At 38.8% G+C, this 18,435-nt stretch overlaps 1 protein-coding gene across 1 annotated transcript in view; it reads right to left on the reverse strand.

Moving 5' to 3' along the window:
• ZNF131 (zinc finger protein 131) overlaps positions 1 to 18,158 on the reverse strand; it is a 36,666-nt gene extending 18,508 nt beyond the window's left edge. Inside the window, exons 1-3 of the mRNA XM_007954017.2 lie at positions 18,035 to 18,158; positions 16,912 to 17,013; positions 9,354 to 9,498 (exon numbers count right to left, since the gene is read on the reverse strand). Of these exons, the coding sequence (XP_007952208.1) occupies positions 9,354 to 9,498; positions 16,912 to 17,013; positions 18,035 to 18,158 (371 nt within the window). The remainder of the gene's footprint in view (positions 1 to 9,353; positions 9,499 to 16,911; positions 17,014 to 18,034) is intronic.
• Positions 18,159 to 18,435: the final 277 nt, after the last annotated feature.

The following is an 18,435-nucleotide window of genomic DNA, read 5'->3' on the forward strand; positions in this document are numbered from 1 at the left end:
AAGGTAATTATAAATAAATAAATAAATCGTAAATTACTTTCTTGTTTGTTTTATTTATTTATGAGTAAGACCAGGTAAACCAAGATCCCTGCCCCAAAGAATACAAGTCTACCTCAGCATACCTCAATAAAGCAAGTAACACAATAAAATGAGTCACAAATTTGTTGGCTTCACAGTACACATAAAAGTTATGTTTACACTATACTGTAATCTATTAAGTGTGCAACAGCATTATGAAATAATTGAAATATTGTGAGAATTACCAAAATGTGACACAGAAACATAAAGTGAACACATGCTGTTAAAGAACTGGTGCTGACAGACCTTCTCTCCATGCAGGATTGCCACAAGCCTTCATTATGTAAAAAATGCAGATTCTATGAAGCACAATAAAGTGAAGGGAGGTATACTTGCAATTAAAATGCTGTTATCTCAACTGATAAATGGTAAGCAAAATGTGCTATATACATACAACAGCCACAAAGAGGAATGAAGTTCTGATGCATGTCTCTATATGGATGAACCTTGAGAACACTATGCAAAGCGAAACAAGTCAGACACAAAAGGACAAATGGTGTATTCTATCACTTATATGAAATAAGCAAATAGACAGAAACCAAAAGTAATTAGTGGTTACCAACAGCTGGAGAAAGGGGAAAAGAGTGGGATTTTCCTTAGAGAACATTGTAGGTATGTTAAAAGTGGTGTAAACGTTTGGAAAAAGAGAGCAAAAACGGTCACACAACTTGAAGAATGTAATGTCACTGAAGTTTAAACAAAACAAACAGGATGACACACCCATTGACTTTACTCAATTACAATCCACAGCATATACTGAAGTGTACATGTAGAAACTGACAAAATGTTTTACGTGGTATTGTATTATATTACAATTAAAAAACAAAAAAGATGCTGCTATGAGGCTTTTTCTGTTTTGCAGAGTAGAATAAGGAAGCTTGGATTCAGAACTGAATGGCAAGGTGAGAAATTTTAGAGGCTAGGTGAGGGAAGGAAATTAGAAACAATAGCAAGAGAGCAGCTCAGGATACATAATTTTCAAGTGGTAGCTTTTCAAAACCTTCCAAATGCCTCTTAAGGATGAAAAACACATAACCTTTGCCTCAAAAATACTGTAGTCTATTGGGAAGATGTGGCAACAATAATAACACATTATGATATAAAACCCAGAGTTGACCCATTGTATTTTTTAAAATGTCCATTTTCAACAAAAATTTAGCAAAGTATAGCCCACACAAGGAACTCTGGTAGCATAGTGCGTAATACACTTGACTGCTAACCAGAAGGGTGGCAGTTCAAACCCACCAGCCATTCCTCGGAAGGAAGGTTGGGCAATCTACTTCTGTAGTGATACTGCCTCGGAAACCCAAGGAGGGGTCACTATGAGTCAGGTCTGACTCGATGGCATATACAACATAGCCCATACACAGGGGGAAAAAAAAATCAGTCAACGGAAACTGTCCCTGTGGAAGACCAGACATTAGACTTAATACACAAACACTGTAGATCAGCCAGTAAAAGGATGCTGTCTTCAAGGCATACACTTCAGGTTCTGTCTAAAAAAGACATTTTAGATTCAAAACATAAGTTGAAAATAAAAAGGTACAAAAAGATAAATCAAGCTAACAGTATCTAACCAAAGAGAGAGACTGCGTGCACATGCACACACAAACCCTGTTATCAGACAAAATCTGCAAAACAAAAATTGTTAGAACCTGTATACCAGTGTTCACTGCCGCACTTTTCATAACAGCAAAAAGGGAGAAATAACAGAAATGTCTATCAACAGATGAGTGGATAAACAAATTTGGCAAATACATGAAATACAGCCATAAAGAGAAATGAACCTCAAATTCATGCCACAACATAGATGAACACTGAAAACATCATGCTGAGTGAAATAAGTCATTCATGAAAGGACAAATATATGATCTCACTTCTATGAAATAAGCAACTATATAGAAACCAAAATTAGTAGTTGGGGGTGGGGAGAGATTTTTAGGGAGTACCGAGTTTGTTACCGGTGGAAGAATGATTTGGAAAAGGAAAGCAAGAACGGATGCACAACTTGAAAATGTAATCGATATCACTGAATTGTACACATAGAAATTGTTAAGATGGCGTATGTTCTGTTATATATTTTCACCACAGCAACTCAATTTAGCAACATAAAAAGATTCTATGTCACACCATATGGGATTTATCCCAGGAATGAAAGGTTGGTTTAATATACAAAAATTAATCAATGTACTATACCATATCAGCAGCATAAAGAATAAAAATGGTATCTCAATAGATGCAGATAATTTAGGTATAAAGTAAGTGAGTATAAATTACTAACTATGTCATCTACATTCTAGAATATACAAAACTACTTTATCATTTAGAATTCATTTGGTTAAGTTTTTACTCCTTTTTTAATAGATGTGTTTTGGGTTAGTCCCTAAAATGTGTTAATAACTCAAAATGTGACATATTAACACTAGAAAAACAGAGCTCTGGTGGTGCAATGGTAAAGTGCTCAGTTGCTAGTCAGTGGTGGGAACCCACCGCTCTACAAGGGAAAAGACCTGGCGATCTGTTCTCATACAGACTGAATTCTACAGTTCCACTCTGTCCTATAGAGATGCTATGCATCGGAATCCACTTCATAGTATGTACCACCACCACCACCACCACTAGAAAATACACACACATATCCAATATGTGGGTATACGTAAATATCTGGATAACTATTAAGTCATTTTACTGAGCATCTACTATATGTCACAGTTACTGTTCTAAACATCTTACAAGAATAAATTCATTTAAGCCTCACAACTTAACTATTATATCCAAAATGCAGATGAAGAAACTGAGGCATGAATATGAAGGGAGATCCTCAGCCAGTAAATGCTCCTCCACTAACCAAAGCACATCCATGAATAAGGATCATCTTTAAACATGGTTTGACGCACAAAATTAAAAAAACTATTTATGTGCTTCTGATTTGCTTAAGGCTGCTGGAATATGAACCCTAGTCTATCCTGACTTTGTAGAATAGGTTTGAAGCTGATCAGTGATACTGCTGATTTCTGCAATATCCACTTATCTCCTGTGGCATTATGGGAAGTTGGATAGTCACATTTCATTCAAAATGCAAGTTTCTCAAGAATTTGCATGATTTAAAATAAAACTCTAATTTTCAAAGTAGTAAATGAAAAATTGGAGAATAGTTTTAGAACACATGAATTCACAAATGAAGACTGTTTCATATTTTATGCTGTTATACCTCCTACCATTCTTTACTATTTCAGAGTACACATAATCCTAAATTACATCATGATGGCAGTTTGACTTCTTAGGATCTGAAAAGCTAATCTAGACATAAATGTTTTAGTATTAGCTTTACCACTCAATAAATGATCAGATGACACATACAGAACAGAAGATTTTAAATCAGAATGGTGACTCTTAAAAAAAAAAAAGAAAAACACCCCAGCACTCTAAATCACTCACAGTTTCTAGTACACGTAATTTTATGGTTCATATAATAATAAGATAGGGAAAAATCTTGCTTACCAACTGACGGGTTGCTGCCATTATAAAAACAATGTTCCAGCAAATTTATGTTAAAGAATTTTTATAGTTAGGTGCTATTAATATTTACGTAAAATGTAAATCAAGGTATGTAAAAACTTAAATGAAATGACTGTACATTGTCTACTTAAAAAGTGTTTCATGTAGCACTGGGGTTATGCATACTACTGCCATCACTTATACTGCACTACCCAATTGCCCGGCATTTAAAATTTTGATATAAAAAACCAAACAGCAGTAAGATGATGGAAAGGCAACACAACAGAGCTATGAAGGGAAATAAGATTTCAAACTACATTTGTCATAGATATCAGTCTGAGCCCTTAAATCAACATGGACCTTAGCAGTTATAGCTCCTAGAATTTTCCTTAGCCTACTGAATATGGTATGAAGTAAAATATGTATGTATTTGTATGCTTGGAAAGAGAAAGATAGGTAAACAGATCTCTAAAATGGCAGCTACTACTACTGATTTTCCTTTAAACCTTGAAGCTGAGTATGTTCATTTAGACTACAAAGCCACCCTCACTCTCAGACTTCCTCAATGATTCTAAACAAATCCACAATACTGCTTGTCAAGATAGCAACAACAGAGTGACTACACATGCTAACTAGCATCATTGAGCATATTCTCAGCCTATGAATCCCGAAAGCTGACACAGTCAGTCTCTCATAGGATCCCAAATGCCTGCCATATTTCCCCTTGTTACACTGGAGGAAAAGAGACAAATAAATACAATGCTAACCATGGACCAGACAGACTCCTACTAGTCTCAAATACCTCGATACACCATAAAAGTCACTGCCCACAGCGACCCCTCCTTGGGTTTCCAAGGCGGTATCTCTACGGAAGTAGATTGCCCCATCTTCAAGGAGTGGCTGGTGGGTTTAAACTGTCAGCCTTCTGGTTAAGCAGTCAAATGCCTTAGGCACTATGCACCACCCGGCTTTTCCTATTGTGACTTTGCCACTCCTCCCACCAAGATAAGGGGTTTATTTCCCCAGCTCCTTAAATCTTGACTAGCTCTGTGACGTGCTTTGACCAAAAGAATACTACAGTAGTGATGCTGAGTGATTCCTGGACCTAGACCTTATAAGACCTTGCAACTTCCTTTTTCACTTAGGAAGCTAGTTGCCAAGCTATTATACTGCAAAAAGTCCAGGTGAAGGAAACAGAAACCCCCCAGCCAAAAATCAGCATCAACTGTCAAGCAACAGGTGAGTGAGGTTATATTAGATATTCCACACCTAGCTCAGCTCCCAGCTGAGCACAGCCACATTCATTACATCAGCTAGTAACAAGTGGAACAGAACTGCCCAGCTAAGCCCAGCCAACCCACAGACTCTGAAGAAGGAATAAACTGCTGATGTTTTAGGTCACTGAGTTTGGGGATAGTTATGCAGCAATAAATATATAATTTCCCTTCCCAGAGAAGCCTGCAATCTGTTGGGAAAATCGTCAACTATTACTAGTGTGTAATACAGATGATTTCATAGCAACTAAAGGCTATACTGGAAGCTCTGGTGGCATAGTGCCTAAGGCATCTGACTGCTAACTAGAAGGTTGGCAGTTCAAACCCACCAGCCACTCCTCGGAAGGAAGGTTGGGCAATATGCTTCCGTAGCGTTACCGCCTCTGAAACCTAAGGCGGGGTCGCTACGATTGGATCCAACTCAATGGCAGTGGGTTTGATTTAAAGGCTGTAATTCCACATTGATTTACTGCCCTGTATGCTACTTAAATTTATTTACTTTGGATTATCACTGGGAAATTTTAACTATCGGGAAGACATAAAGTACAATGACGCATTTTGAGACTTGGGGTCAGATTTGGGCTTAAGTCTTATTAACTCCACTACTTACAATCTATGCAACTACCAATAAGTAAGCCTCCTTGAGCCTCAGTTTCCTATTCTGCAAACCAGAAATAATGATCTGGGAGACAGAAGAATCAAATAAAGCACACATGAAAATAAGTATAAATGATAATTTTTACTACTGTACGATTATAAACAGCCAATAGATACCACTGCAACCTTCCTGTTTTCAAAGAAACTCTTCAGAGTACATTATAGGACTATATGATTCAGGCTCAGTATCACCAGACAGAACAAGGCCAGGGGCCAACTGAAACAGACTGTCAATTGCTCATATGAAATTTAAGTTGAAGTGTAAGAGAATTAAAAGAAGTCCACGAGAGCCAGAATGACTGAGTCTCTCACACCTGAATGTAGAGACAATTTGAAGAATAGATTTGACACACTGAACACCAATGACTAAAGACCAGATGAGTTGTGAGATGACATCAATAATGTCATATATGAAGAAAGCAGAAGATCATTGTAAAGACAGGAAAGAAAAGACCAAACTGAATGTCAGAAGAGACTCAAACTTGCTCTTGAATGGAGAGTAACTAATACAACTAAAATAAATCATGAAGTAAGATCTGAAGAGAAGACTTCAAAGGGTAGCTTGATGAGACAAAATAAGGTATTATAATGAAATGTGCAAAGACCTGAAGTTAGAAAATCAAGAGGGAACAACATGCTTGGCATTTCTCAAGCTGAAAGAGTGAAGAAAATGTTCAAGTCTCGAGTTACAACACTGATGGATTCCATGGGCAAAATACTGAACACTGCAGGAAGCATCAAAAGAAGATGGAAGGAATACAGAGAATCACTGTACCAAAAACCACCAGTTGATGTTCAACCATTTCAGAAGGTACCATGTGCTCAAGAACCAAAGATACGGCATGAAGAAGTTCTAGCTGCACTGAAGGAACTGGGCAAGAACAAGGCCCTAGGAATTGACAGAATACTTACCGAGACAGGTCAACAAATGGATAAAGTGCTGCAGGTGCTCACTTGTTTATGCCAAGAAATTTGGAAGACAGCTACCTAGCCAAGGGACTGGGAGAAATTCTTATTCATGACCATTCCAAAGAAAGGTGATCAAACAGAATGTAGAAATTATCAAACAATATCACTAATATCAAATGCCAAGTAAAATTTTGCTGAGAGTTAAGTCAAGAATGTTTGCAGCAGTACATCAGCAGGGAACTGCCAGAAATTCAAGCCAGACTCAGAAAAGGGATATCACTGCTGATGTCAAAGTGGACCTTGGCTGAAAGCAAAAAATACCAGAAAGATATTTACCAGTGTATGACTATGCAAAGGCATTTGACTGTGTGGATCATAACGAATTATGGATAAAAAATGGGAATTCTAGAACACTTCACTGTGCTCATGAGTCATCTGAACAAAACAGGGGGCTACTGCATGGTTTAAAATCAAGAAAAATATGTATCACAGCCGTATCCTTCCACTAATTCAATCTGTATGCTGAGCAAATAATCCAAGCTGGACTTTATGAAGAAGGTGGCATCAGGATTTGAGTAAGGCTCATTAACTACCTGTGATATGCAGATGACACAATCTTGGCTGGCTGAAAGTAAAGAAGACCTTAAGCACTTATTGATAAAACTGCAGGCTTCAGTATGGCTTACACTTCAACAAAAGGAGAACAAAAATCCTCACAACTGGACCAATAAGCAACATCATGATAAATGGAGAAAAGACTGAAGTTGTCATGGATTTCACTTTTACTTGGACCCACAATCAACACCCATGGAAGTAGCAGTCAAGAAATCAATGTATTACACCGGGCAAAGGTGGTATAAAAGACCTCTTTAAAGCATTAAGAAGCAAAGATGCCACTTTGAAGACCAAGCTGCACCTGACCAAGCCATGGTATTTTCAATAGCCTCATATGGATATGAAAGCTGGACAAAATAAGGAAGACCACAGAAGAACTGATGCATTTAAACTGTGGTGTTGACAAATAATATTGAATATACCATGGACCACCAGAACGAACAAATGTGTCTTGTAAGAAGTACAGGTGGAACACTCCTTAAAAGTGAGAATGACCGGACTTCGTGTTATGTACTCTGGTCATGTTATCAGGAAGGACCAGTCCCTGGAGAAGGGTATCATGCTTGGTAAAGTGGAGGGTAACGCAAGAGGAAGACCCTCAATAAGATGGACTGACACAACTGTCGCAACAATGAGTTCAAGCATAGTGAAGATTGTGAGGATGGCGCAGGACCAGGCAGTGTTTCATTCTGTTGTACACAGGGTCTCTATGAATCAAAACTCACTGGACAGCACCTAGGAACAAGAACATTTGGTTCATGAAATAATTCAACATGTTACTATATTTATAATGAAAAGCACTGGTGGTTGTAATTACTGCTCAGAACCTCTAAATGTTCTAAGTAGGCCTGCCTGGAGAAATAACTGAATCCAGCTGTTCATACCTTCATTTCCCAATGACTACATACATATGAACTCAATAAAATGCCTTCCAAACCCAACCTAAACCAGCGTTACAGTACATCCTACTGTTCTGTCAAATTGCCAAGGACTTTCCCTTTGACTAACCCATTACCATAAGCAGCAAAGAGACCAAAGACAAAACATTTTTTCAGAAGGTTCTCATTTAAGATTTAATCAGAAATCTGATAATGCCCCATGCACAAAATACTCTCCTTAGTCTACCTCCACTTGGAGGAGGAATGGTCTTCTAATCAGGTACATATCTTCAGCACACCATGAATTTCTATCCAAGACTCAGCTCTGTAGGAGAGCATAATCTGGTCTTAATTAACATGCATGGATGCAACTATCCACTCACAAATGTTTAATGAATACCAACTATGAGCCAGGCACTAGCAAGCAGAAAATATACGCACTCCCAGTTGTTGTCAAAAAAATTTAATCTTGAACTGTCACCATATCAACAACCCAGTAAAAGAAATGGTATCTATGGATGATTACAGTTAATTATTTCTTGGAGTTATTCTAAATTTTATCCTACAACTAAACCACACAAGTGAGCCAGACTAAATCATTTTGCCACATGTGAAACCAATTTTACCAAACTGTGCTTTGGTGTCATGACAATGACCTACATTGAGGGTCACTGTAAGAAAAGGAACCAGGAGACCATCACAACAATAGTTCACATTTAGAGTATTATGTGCCAGACACCACACTAAGTACTTTACAGGCACTAAAAAATCCTTCTTCTCACGACCATGAATAATGTATAGGACTACTTTCTTCTCTCTTCGTTTGGCTGGGTGCTACAGAACTCAGAGCTAGAGTTAGCCCATCTGGCAAGTCGTTGTTAGGTGCTGTCGAGCCGGCTCCGACTCACAGCAACCCTATGTATGACAGCAAAGACTAGAAAGATGTTTACCAGTATTTTATTAACTATGCAAAGGCATATGCATCTGGCAAGTATGCAGACCTAAATGATATGCACGTTGGCTATCTTATTTCCAACTTCACTGTGTTAGCTCCTTGCCACCATCTGGTCTATTTATCTTCATCAATTTCCTGTATTCATCTTTGTAAGCCATTCCAAATCCTTTTTTGAGTAAGATTTGGTAGAGATAATTAACACCTCAAATCCAACAAAACAGTTTGTAGGGACCCAGAACACTATTCCTTAAGAGTTGTTATAATATTCTGCCTAGTCCTCATTTTACTAGATATAAAAGCTGCTACTTTATTTACTCTTACAGTAGTTTTTTACACAACTACAAGAAATCAAGAAAGAGTAAAAGAATGATCAGTATCCAAAAGAATTTTGATAGAGTCTTACATATTCTTAATCCCTAAATGTCAGTTCTTCGTGGCATGGTGAGAAAGACTGAACATGACTCTGCACTTTGCTAAAGGAATAATTACCTGACTTCAAGGGCTTTGATGGCTTCTAGCATTTGTAGAAACTCTGCTGCTTTCCATACATCATTGGCTTCTTCTTCTCCTTGTATCATTAATTTTGCTGTATACGTGAACTCGATTAAATGACGAAAGGCCATTTTACTGACACCTGTAAAGAAGATAAATATTAACATGCATTCACACTGATTCAAACTTTTTACTTTCAGCAAAGAAAAAGCTCAATGCTTGGAATTTGATAAGTATTTGTCATCTTTTATTTTTCAAGATTATTTCCTGGCAGAATTCTAAGAATACAGTAATACTGCAGCCAAGTTCCAGCATTAACTAGCAAACTACTTTAAGGTCTTTTCCAAGGACTCTTACAGAACAGTAAAATCTATCACTCAAATATAGTGTCAGATTACTCAATAAGCAAGGTAAGCATGGCTTTACTTGTGCTTACTTACTGATCTGTACTGAACAATTTCACTTTTTTTCCCACCACATCAAGGATTCTGATTCCAGGTATGGCTGGCATCTGCCTCTCTATCAACTCCATAGCACCTTCCTACAGAATCAAAGCCTCTTGTCAAATTTACAATCCCTGACAGGGATGTGGTACCCAGGAAGCAAAGTAAGCATGGGCTTACTTGTGCTTACTTACTAATCAATAATGAATAGTTTCATATGATTTCACTACTTTTCTCATCAGTCCCTTACTCCTTTCATAATAAAGTGTTCAAGAGAATACAATTATTTTAAGTGAGTCTCCATGGAAAATATTAATATGAAGACTTTAACCTGAACCTTCGCCATAACAGCAATGTTTAGAAAGAAGCAAGAGACAGCATTCTGGAGTTTCTCTAGTCTTAGGAAATTCCCCCAATTGATGGAAAACTCCCACTTACAAAAAGGTATCAGTATATACTTGGAGGTTTTTGTCCTTAATACCAGGAAATAAAATTTCTAGATTAGATCCCTAGGTGATTCTTATATAAGGAGCTCTGGTAGTGTAGTAGGTAAGGCATTTGGCCGCTAACCAGGTCAGTGGTTCAAACTACCAGCAGCTCCATGGGAGGACGATGAAACAATCTGTAAAAATTTACAGCCTTGGAAACCCAATGGGGGGTCACTATGAGTCGGAATCAACTTGATGGCAGTGGGTTTGGTGTTTTTTTTAGGTAATTCTTATAGATCCCCAGGTAATCTACCTTGTTAAAATACAGATTCTGATTCAGTATACCTAGGGTGGAGAGGCAAATCTCAGCAGGGGGCAGAACCAAAATGAATCAGTTCAAAGCCTTGGTTGGTGTTTTCCTTCTCCCTCAGCCCTGCCTCAAGGCAAGCCCCAATTTTGATGCTGCACACCTGTGGCTGGCTGGGGCTCCTGAAGCACCTATACTCTAAGATAAAGTCCTTCTCTGTGACAGAAGTGCTAAGTAAAAGACTACGGTCTGAAAAGTGTGGAGAGAATTCCTTTTATTTTTTTCTCTCCGTTTCCTCTCCTGCCACTTCATTTAGATGAACCCTGTTGCAAGAAGTGCACAACAACACAGGGAGGCTAAATCTCAGCCTTCCAGCCAGAGGACCAGGAAAAGGGGCTCCTGGGAGCCAGCATACAGAGGAAACCATGGAGAGAAGGGAGCCGAAGAAGGGAATCCTGTGAATCTGTATGCAGGCTCCAGCTCAGCCCCTGGGCTGCACACATACGCAACTGACCTGAAGCAGTATAGCAAAGACTCTGAGAACTGTACTATGGAGGACATTACCACCCAAGATTTTGAAAACTAAATAAATCAGCACTGGAGCCATAGCCCACAGAAAGCAGTCTGAATCTAAGCAAGCTGACTGCCTGCTAAAACAAACAAAACAACAGCATTCCCCACAGGATTTTAACAGCACCCAGTCTCATAACATAATATTCAAAATATTCATGAGAACATTCAAAGTTACTTGACATGTTTTACAGATTAAAAAAAAGCAAGTCAAGATGTCCATAGTCACATAACTGACAAACAGTAAAACTCAAGCTTTCTAATTACATGCCCACTGTGCTCTACTGCTGGGTGAGTGACCTATCTTGATAGTGTAATAATCCCAAAGTTAAGGGCTTAAGAAGGCACTGACCCAAAATAATTCTTTAAAATTGAGTCTAGCAAAAAAACCAAAAAGAGTGTTTTTACATTTTACTTTCTTTCTGCATACAGCTTAAATACTGAAGGCCTGTGTGTACTGTTGATGTAACTGTGGACATATCATGTCAGAAGCACTGGGGGGAAAAAAAAAAAAACACCATCAAGTCAACGACAACTCAAAGCAACCCCATCAGGTTTTATAGATTGCCTCATCTTTCTTCTGCAGAGTGACTGGTGGATTTGAACCACTAGCCTTATAGTCAAATGCCTTAGGCACTGTATCACCAGAGCTCCTTGAAGTACTGAAAGGTACAAAAGAAAATGCTGAAATCAATGAGTCTTCAGAAAAGAAGACCCTACTTCTCCAGGTATTTCAGTGGTTCTTAAAGGGAGGGACTAGCTCCCCCAACCCTCAGGGTACATTAGGCAACAGTCTAGAGACATTTTTGAGTTAAAACTAGGGAAACACTATCTGCCATCTACATGCAAAGCATCTTATAACACACTGTACAACTGCTCCAGCCTAAAATGTCAGTATTGTTCAGATTGAGAAATTCTGAGTTAGTGTTGATGGAAATGTGCTCAAAGGCTAAGACTGGGCAATCTACTTCCATATAAAGATACTACCTTAGACACCCATGGAGGGGTCACTGTAAGTGGGATTCGACTCGATGGCAGTGAGTCTTTTTTTCTGGGGGGAGAGGGAATGCTTCATTTCAAAAAATATAATTAATTATATAGTTTCAGTTAGGTATTTCATCAGCCTCCTACCATAAATTCATGTAATGATCATTTGAATCCACACTAACTGCCGGAAACTGGGAGGTTATTGGGAACTGGGACACACGTAAGACATGACCCCTGACCTCAAGGAGTTCACCACTGCCTCCTCCAAGTTATCTACAAGAAAATTTCAAAACAGAAAAATTAAGCTTATTTTATTATTGTAATCTTGACAACTCCAGTAGGTAATCATAAAGGCCTCCTTTTTTAATGAAGACACAAAATCAGCTAAGCACATCACCTGACTAAGTAAGCCCTAGGGATGACTTCATCAGTGATTGCAACTGTAATTTCAAATTGTTATATTAGTCTTGGTTTCAGATGGGCACATAGTAGCCTCCTAGGCTACTAAGTATAAGATAAACTATTTCCTTGGAAACACTCTTATTTTATGCCCCAAAGCCCTCTTCTCATTCTATGAATCTATTCATGTATTTTCATTCACTCAAGTTCAAGCACCATTTACACTGATGGAGTTAAGTCTATTAGCCTAGATCTTTCCTGAGCTTTAAGGCCCATGGGTCCAATTATCAGCTAGACATCCTAAGTTTATATCCCATTTATACCACAAATGAACATATCCAAAGATCATCTCATTATTGTCTCCTTACTAATCTGCTTTTCTTGGAGTATTTAAAATCTTCATGAATGACACCATCACCTAACTTGTCACTTTATGTAGAAATCTGGAAATCCTCCTCCTACTTTCCCCTACTGCAGTCATCAAGTTCTTTTCAATTCTAATTCACTATCTGCTCTCAACTCGGAAGGAGTTGGGCAATCCTACTTCGTAGTGATACTGCCTCGGAAACCCGAGGAGGGGTCGCTATGAGTCGGGGCCGACTCGACGGCACATAACAACAACAACATCTGCTCTCAAATCCATCACCACAGTCAAAACCTAAACACCAACCTTCATTTCTTAGCAAGACTAACCAGTTATTTCTATCTTCAGTCTTACTGGTCTTGAATCCATCCTTTATATCATGGGTTTTTAAATTTATTTTGTTAACTACTGTGTAAGGATTCTAGTTTTGAAGAAGCCAGCAAGGCAGGGATAGAGAAATCTATCAGGCAAGATTCTGTCTCCCATTCCCATTTCAAATTGTGAAGTTCCACTTTTATCTGTTTTACATTCTGGCCCAATCCCATTGCTGTCAAGTTGATTCCAACTCATAGTGACCCCACAGATCAGAGTAGAACTGTCCCATAGGTTTCCAAGACTATAAATCTTTATAGGAGCAATTCTACATCTTTCTCTCATGGTGGGGCTAGTGGGTTAACATTCTAGACACCCTTTAATTACATTTAAAACAAAATAATCACTGCTTTACACTGCTGCCTCAAAACTGATTATGTGATCCTTAGCTGAAGCCTTAGGAGCTCTGGTGGCAAAGTCCCTAGGCATCTGACTGCTAACCAGAAGGCTGGCAGTTCAAACACACCAGCCACTCCTCGGAAGAAAGATGGGGCAATCCACTTCCATAGTGATACTGCCTTGGAAACCCAAGGAGGGGCCACTATGAGTCAAAATCAACTCGATGGCAATGAGTTTGGTTTGGTTTCTTAACTGAATCCTTTAGTGTTCATATTTACTCAAAATTGTAAAAAACCTAACTGTTCAATAGTGGAAAAGCAGATGAAATAAATTAAGGACAATCTATTAGAATACTACGTAGCCATTAAAATTTTTATTACTTATAGACATTTCATATTCTACCACTGAGTTATGAAAAATTTAGGTTATAGTATTATTCAGACTTGCATTTTTTAAAAATATAAATTTTATATTAAATTTTATGTATAGTATATTAAATTTTATGTATAAGTATAAACATTGAGGTATACATAAAAACATCAGTAGTCCTTTCAGGGTGGTTAAGATTACAGATTTTTATTTTCTTGTTGCTGTTTATTTGCATGTTCTAATTTGTCTAGAACAGCGGTTCTCAACTAGGGTGATCCTCCTAGCTCCCTGAGAATATCTGGCAATGAGCGCAGAGCAACTTGGTTATCACAACTAGAAGGCTGTTGCTGGCATCTAATGTGCAAAGGCCATGGGCATTGTTAAACACCCTAGAAAGCACAGAACTACCTGCTCCTCACAATAAAGAATTATCAAGCCCAAATTTCAATAATGCCATTATCATAAGCATATTTTATTCACTCTTTTTTAAAAAAGTCCACATTCTTTATGATAGCATATTAAGACCCTCTCTGTACCTCATGGAAGTCCCTAGGTGGTGCAAACAAATACACTTGCTGCTGATCAAAAGTTTTTATCTGTTTTACATTCACCACCCAGAGCTGCTTGGGAAAGCCTGATGATCTACTTCTAAAAATACAGCCTTTGAAAATCCTACGGAGCACCCTCTGACACACATGGGGGTAGCTTTAAGAGTCAGCTCAGTGCCAAGTGGTTTTTGGTTTCCTACCTCATGACTCAGGAGCTCTGGTAGCATAGTGCCTAAGGCACTTGACTGCTAACCAGAAAGCTGGCAGTTCAAACCCACCAGCCACTCCTCAGAAGGAAGATGGGGCAATCTACTTCTGTAGTGATACTGCCTCGGAAACCCAAGGAGGGGTCGCTATAAGTCGGGTCTGACTTGATGGCACATAACCACCACCACCACCACCTCATGACTCACCCTTTGCTATATACTCTCTCAAAATTCATGATCTTCCTTCCCCAAATTTGGTGGGCATTTTTACAATCTAATGCTCTTTGCTCAAGCTGTTCCTTCCTTCACTAGCAATGCATATTCCAGCTTGGGCTACTTATTTTTAAAAACTTTTTAAAATTCTGCTCAAAAGTCAAGTCCTCTTTGAAATCTTTTCTATTTCTCATAAAAGACTAACTACTCATTCTCCCTTCTCAAAGATACCATTCCACAATAACAGCCTCTTTAACAATTTTTGCCCTTCTTTACCTGTTGCTCATCCCCTAGTAAACATAAGTTCTTTAGGAGATGTGCAACTCATCATCTCCTAAGTGTAACACAATATATAACAGATATTCAATGTGATAAATTAATAGCCCCCATTTATTGTGCCAAGTACGATGACAGGCATTCTGCACTCATTATTTTCAATTAATGATTACAAACCTATTAACCTACTTTCCAGGTGGAAAAGCATACATGCAATTGAAGTAGACTGCCTAGAGTCATGCACTTAGGGAGCCTCAGTTGAGTGAATGGACAAAGTCCTGCCTTGTAATAGAAAGCAACGATCATCTAGGCCACTAGATTCTCACTTTAGCAAGCTCTGTTCATTTCCATTATGCCTATAATCTATCACAGATTATCAAAAGATAATCTAGCTGTGAATCTATCAACTAGAATGCTATATAAACATCAATAAACCAAAATAAAAGAGATTATTCTTAAGTCTTTTAATTTTCTGTGCTCCCTCAGGCACCTAATTTTTCCAAGGGAATAATGTTTCCAGGCAACCCATTCATAACACAAAATAGGCACACAGTGAAAGATACAAAACCAAAACCAAAGAACCCAAAGAAGCTAAAAACCTCTATTTACATGGGCAAATGGATTTATTTCCTACTATTATGCATTTTTTGGGAGGACAGGAGTGTTATAATAGCAGAAGAAAGAGTAATTATTAGCAACTACTACTGAATTGCTGCTAGATAGGCAATCCTGAGTAAACATCTTTTGCAGTCTATTCCCTTATATTAGAAATAATTCCATGGGGCAATCTACTTCCGTAGTGATACTGCCTTGGAAACCCAAGGAGGGGTCGCTATGAGGGGTCCAACTCCACGGCACATAACAACAACAACATCATTCAGGGAGCTCTGAAAGCGCAGTGCCTAAGGCACTTGACTGCTAACCAGAACGCTGGCGGTTCAAACCCACCAGCCACTCCTCGGAAGGAAGATGGGGCAATCTACTTCTGTAGTGATACTGCCTCGGAAACCCAAGGAGGGGTCGCTGTGAGTCGGGTCTGACTTGATGGCACATAACAACAACATTCCAAGTACTGCTGTGAGGCTCAGATAATGTGCATAAGCTACAAAGTACAATGCCTGGCACTTGGTGGATACTATATATGGTAGCTATTATTACCAAATAAAAAAGCAAATACAGAAATTAGGGCAATACCTAGTGCTGACCCCTTCCACCCATGACTTTCTATAACCACTAGAAGACCCTCTGAATGTTACTTAATTTCATCTTTCCTAGTCTTTTCCATATTATGGAAGCCCATTTCACATTGTGCATGTCATCTGCAGCTGGACTATTAATTACCTTACCACTTTCGCTGGTACAAAGGTATCTACTGTAACTTGCAGCATCCCCACCAGTATGAAACATAAACCCACTGAACAAAGATGGTAATTCACTTCAAACACATGGTTTTCAAATGACAGTGACCAGAGGTTTCAGCAGTGGAAAAGGTATCAAATAAGCCTCCTTTAAGAGACCAACATCTAGCATCTAACTTAAGAGTTTTTCCTGGTAGATCAATTTACCACTCACTTTACTGAAAGTAAAAATTCTCAAGTGTCATAAGAATAATTTCTCTAGTTACCTACTAAGAACTACTGAAGTTTGTTTCCTAGGGTGCCTTGCTAAAATAACTATTAAACCTTTTTCACCAATTATGTTTACAAGTATTGTATTTTAAACAAGTGTATTTACCTTCTATCTCCACCAAAGGTTCCTGAGTAAATTCCTGAAAGAATTTGTAGAAGAACTTACTGCAAGCAGCCAAAACAGCCTTGTGGGCCTTAAAATGGTGCCCTAAGTTTAAAAGAAAGAAGGAAAACACATAAGCACAAAAGTCAAATGTGAAAGCATATAACAGGTTAGAAAACTATATAAAATACAACACATTTTTCTTTGTAGTATATGAACTATTGGGAACTTACTAAATAAATCAAACTAACGTCACAATATCCCTGGCAGCTTTTTTTGCAAATTTTAATCTCAATTAGACCCTTACCTCAAAGACTTTATTAAGTCAGTTCTATAAAGGTTAGTTTATTGCACTTCAGGAGGTAAAGCCAGGCACTTCCTACCACTGAAAGGAAGCACTTTACTTTGAGGAATAAAAGGCATATCCTATCCAGCTGAAACTGCTAAATATAAAGGATACATATCACTTGGGAAGAGACAAGAAAAAGCCATAGAATAAGCACAAAGTTCAATGTGTTTACTCTGGAAAACATTTTAATATGCCTAATATTTGGAAGCTCTCAATCTATGGCAGACCTACAATAAAGAACTGTTTTCCTTAATTAGTCTATTTCCGCTAAATAGAAAATACAGCCCAATTAGGTTCACCTCCTTTATACTGACAACCTGAGAAAGATTAGTAAAGACCCCATTTTATTTTGGGGGTTCCCAAAGGGGTGCAACTGCTGCAAAAAGAAATCTGTCACATTCTCCATTTGAGGAACTAGAAACGAATCAACACTTCCCAAATAACTCCTGTGAGAGACTTCTCAAAGAAGCTTATCAACCGAAGGTTATTAAACGAACACTTAAAAGAAATCCTCCCTATCCTCACGTCATCACTTTGCACTAAAGTGTACAATGAGACCAAACTTCAACGGTCTGCAGTAAAATGCCATGAACGCCAGACTATGCTGAAAGCGTGACGGGCCAGCCAGCTTCAGCAACAGAGTGTACATGAGTGGGCACAGATAAGTGCCCTCTGAGCCTAATATAACCTCCGCGGACTTTTGGAGGAGATCACATAGGTGGTGGGTAGAAAGAAGTGAAGGCACAGAAGCGCTCCTCTGCTCACCACCGTACCCACCGTCGACAATCAGGGTGATGTCAGTAAACCGGTCCTGCTCTCGCTGTTCATTCAATCGGTCCAGGATCATTTTATGATGTTCAGGGAACTCCTGAAGGCATTCCATCGTCTCTTCAGCCTCCATGGCCGCAGGGCTGCTCTACAAAAGAGGAGCATGATAATGTACACCCATGAGCTCGGGCTGAGGCACAACAAAACCCCTAAAGCATAAAACAACAACAAAAAAAAAAACCCCAGCAACATGAAAAGAAGGGGGGAGGGTAAGGCAAAAGGAGGGGAAAGAGAGGGAAGAAAGAAAGGCGAGCCGGGTGGCCGCCGCGCGTTGGGGGCCGGAGCCGCGGCCGCGGGACTCCGAGCCTGACCTAATTGGAGTCGGGAGACGCGAGCTGGAGCCGGGTGGG

Source organism: Orycteropus afer, unplaced genomic scaffold (genome assembly GCF_000298275.1).
Source record: "Orycteropus afer afer isolate SDZICR_OR568_19922 unplaced genomic scaffold, OryAfe1.0 scaffold00425, whole genome shotgun sequence".
NCBI classification, from domain to species: Eukaryota; Metazoa; Chordata; class Mammalia; order Tubulidentata; family Orycteropodidae; genus Orycteropus; species Orycteropus afer.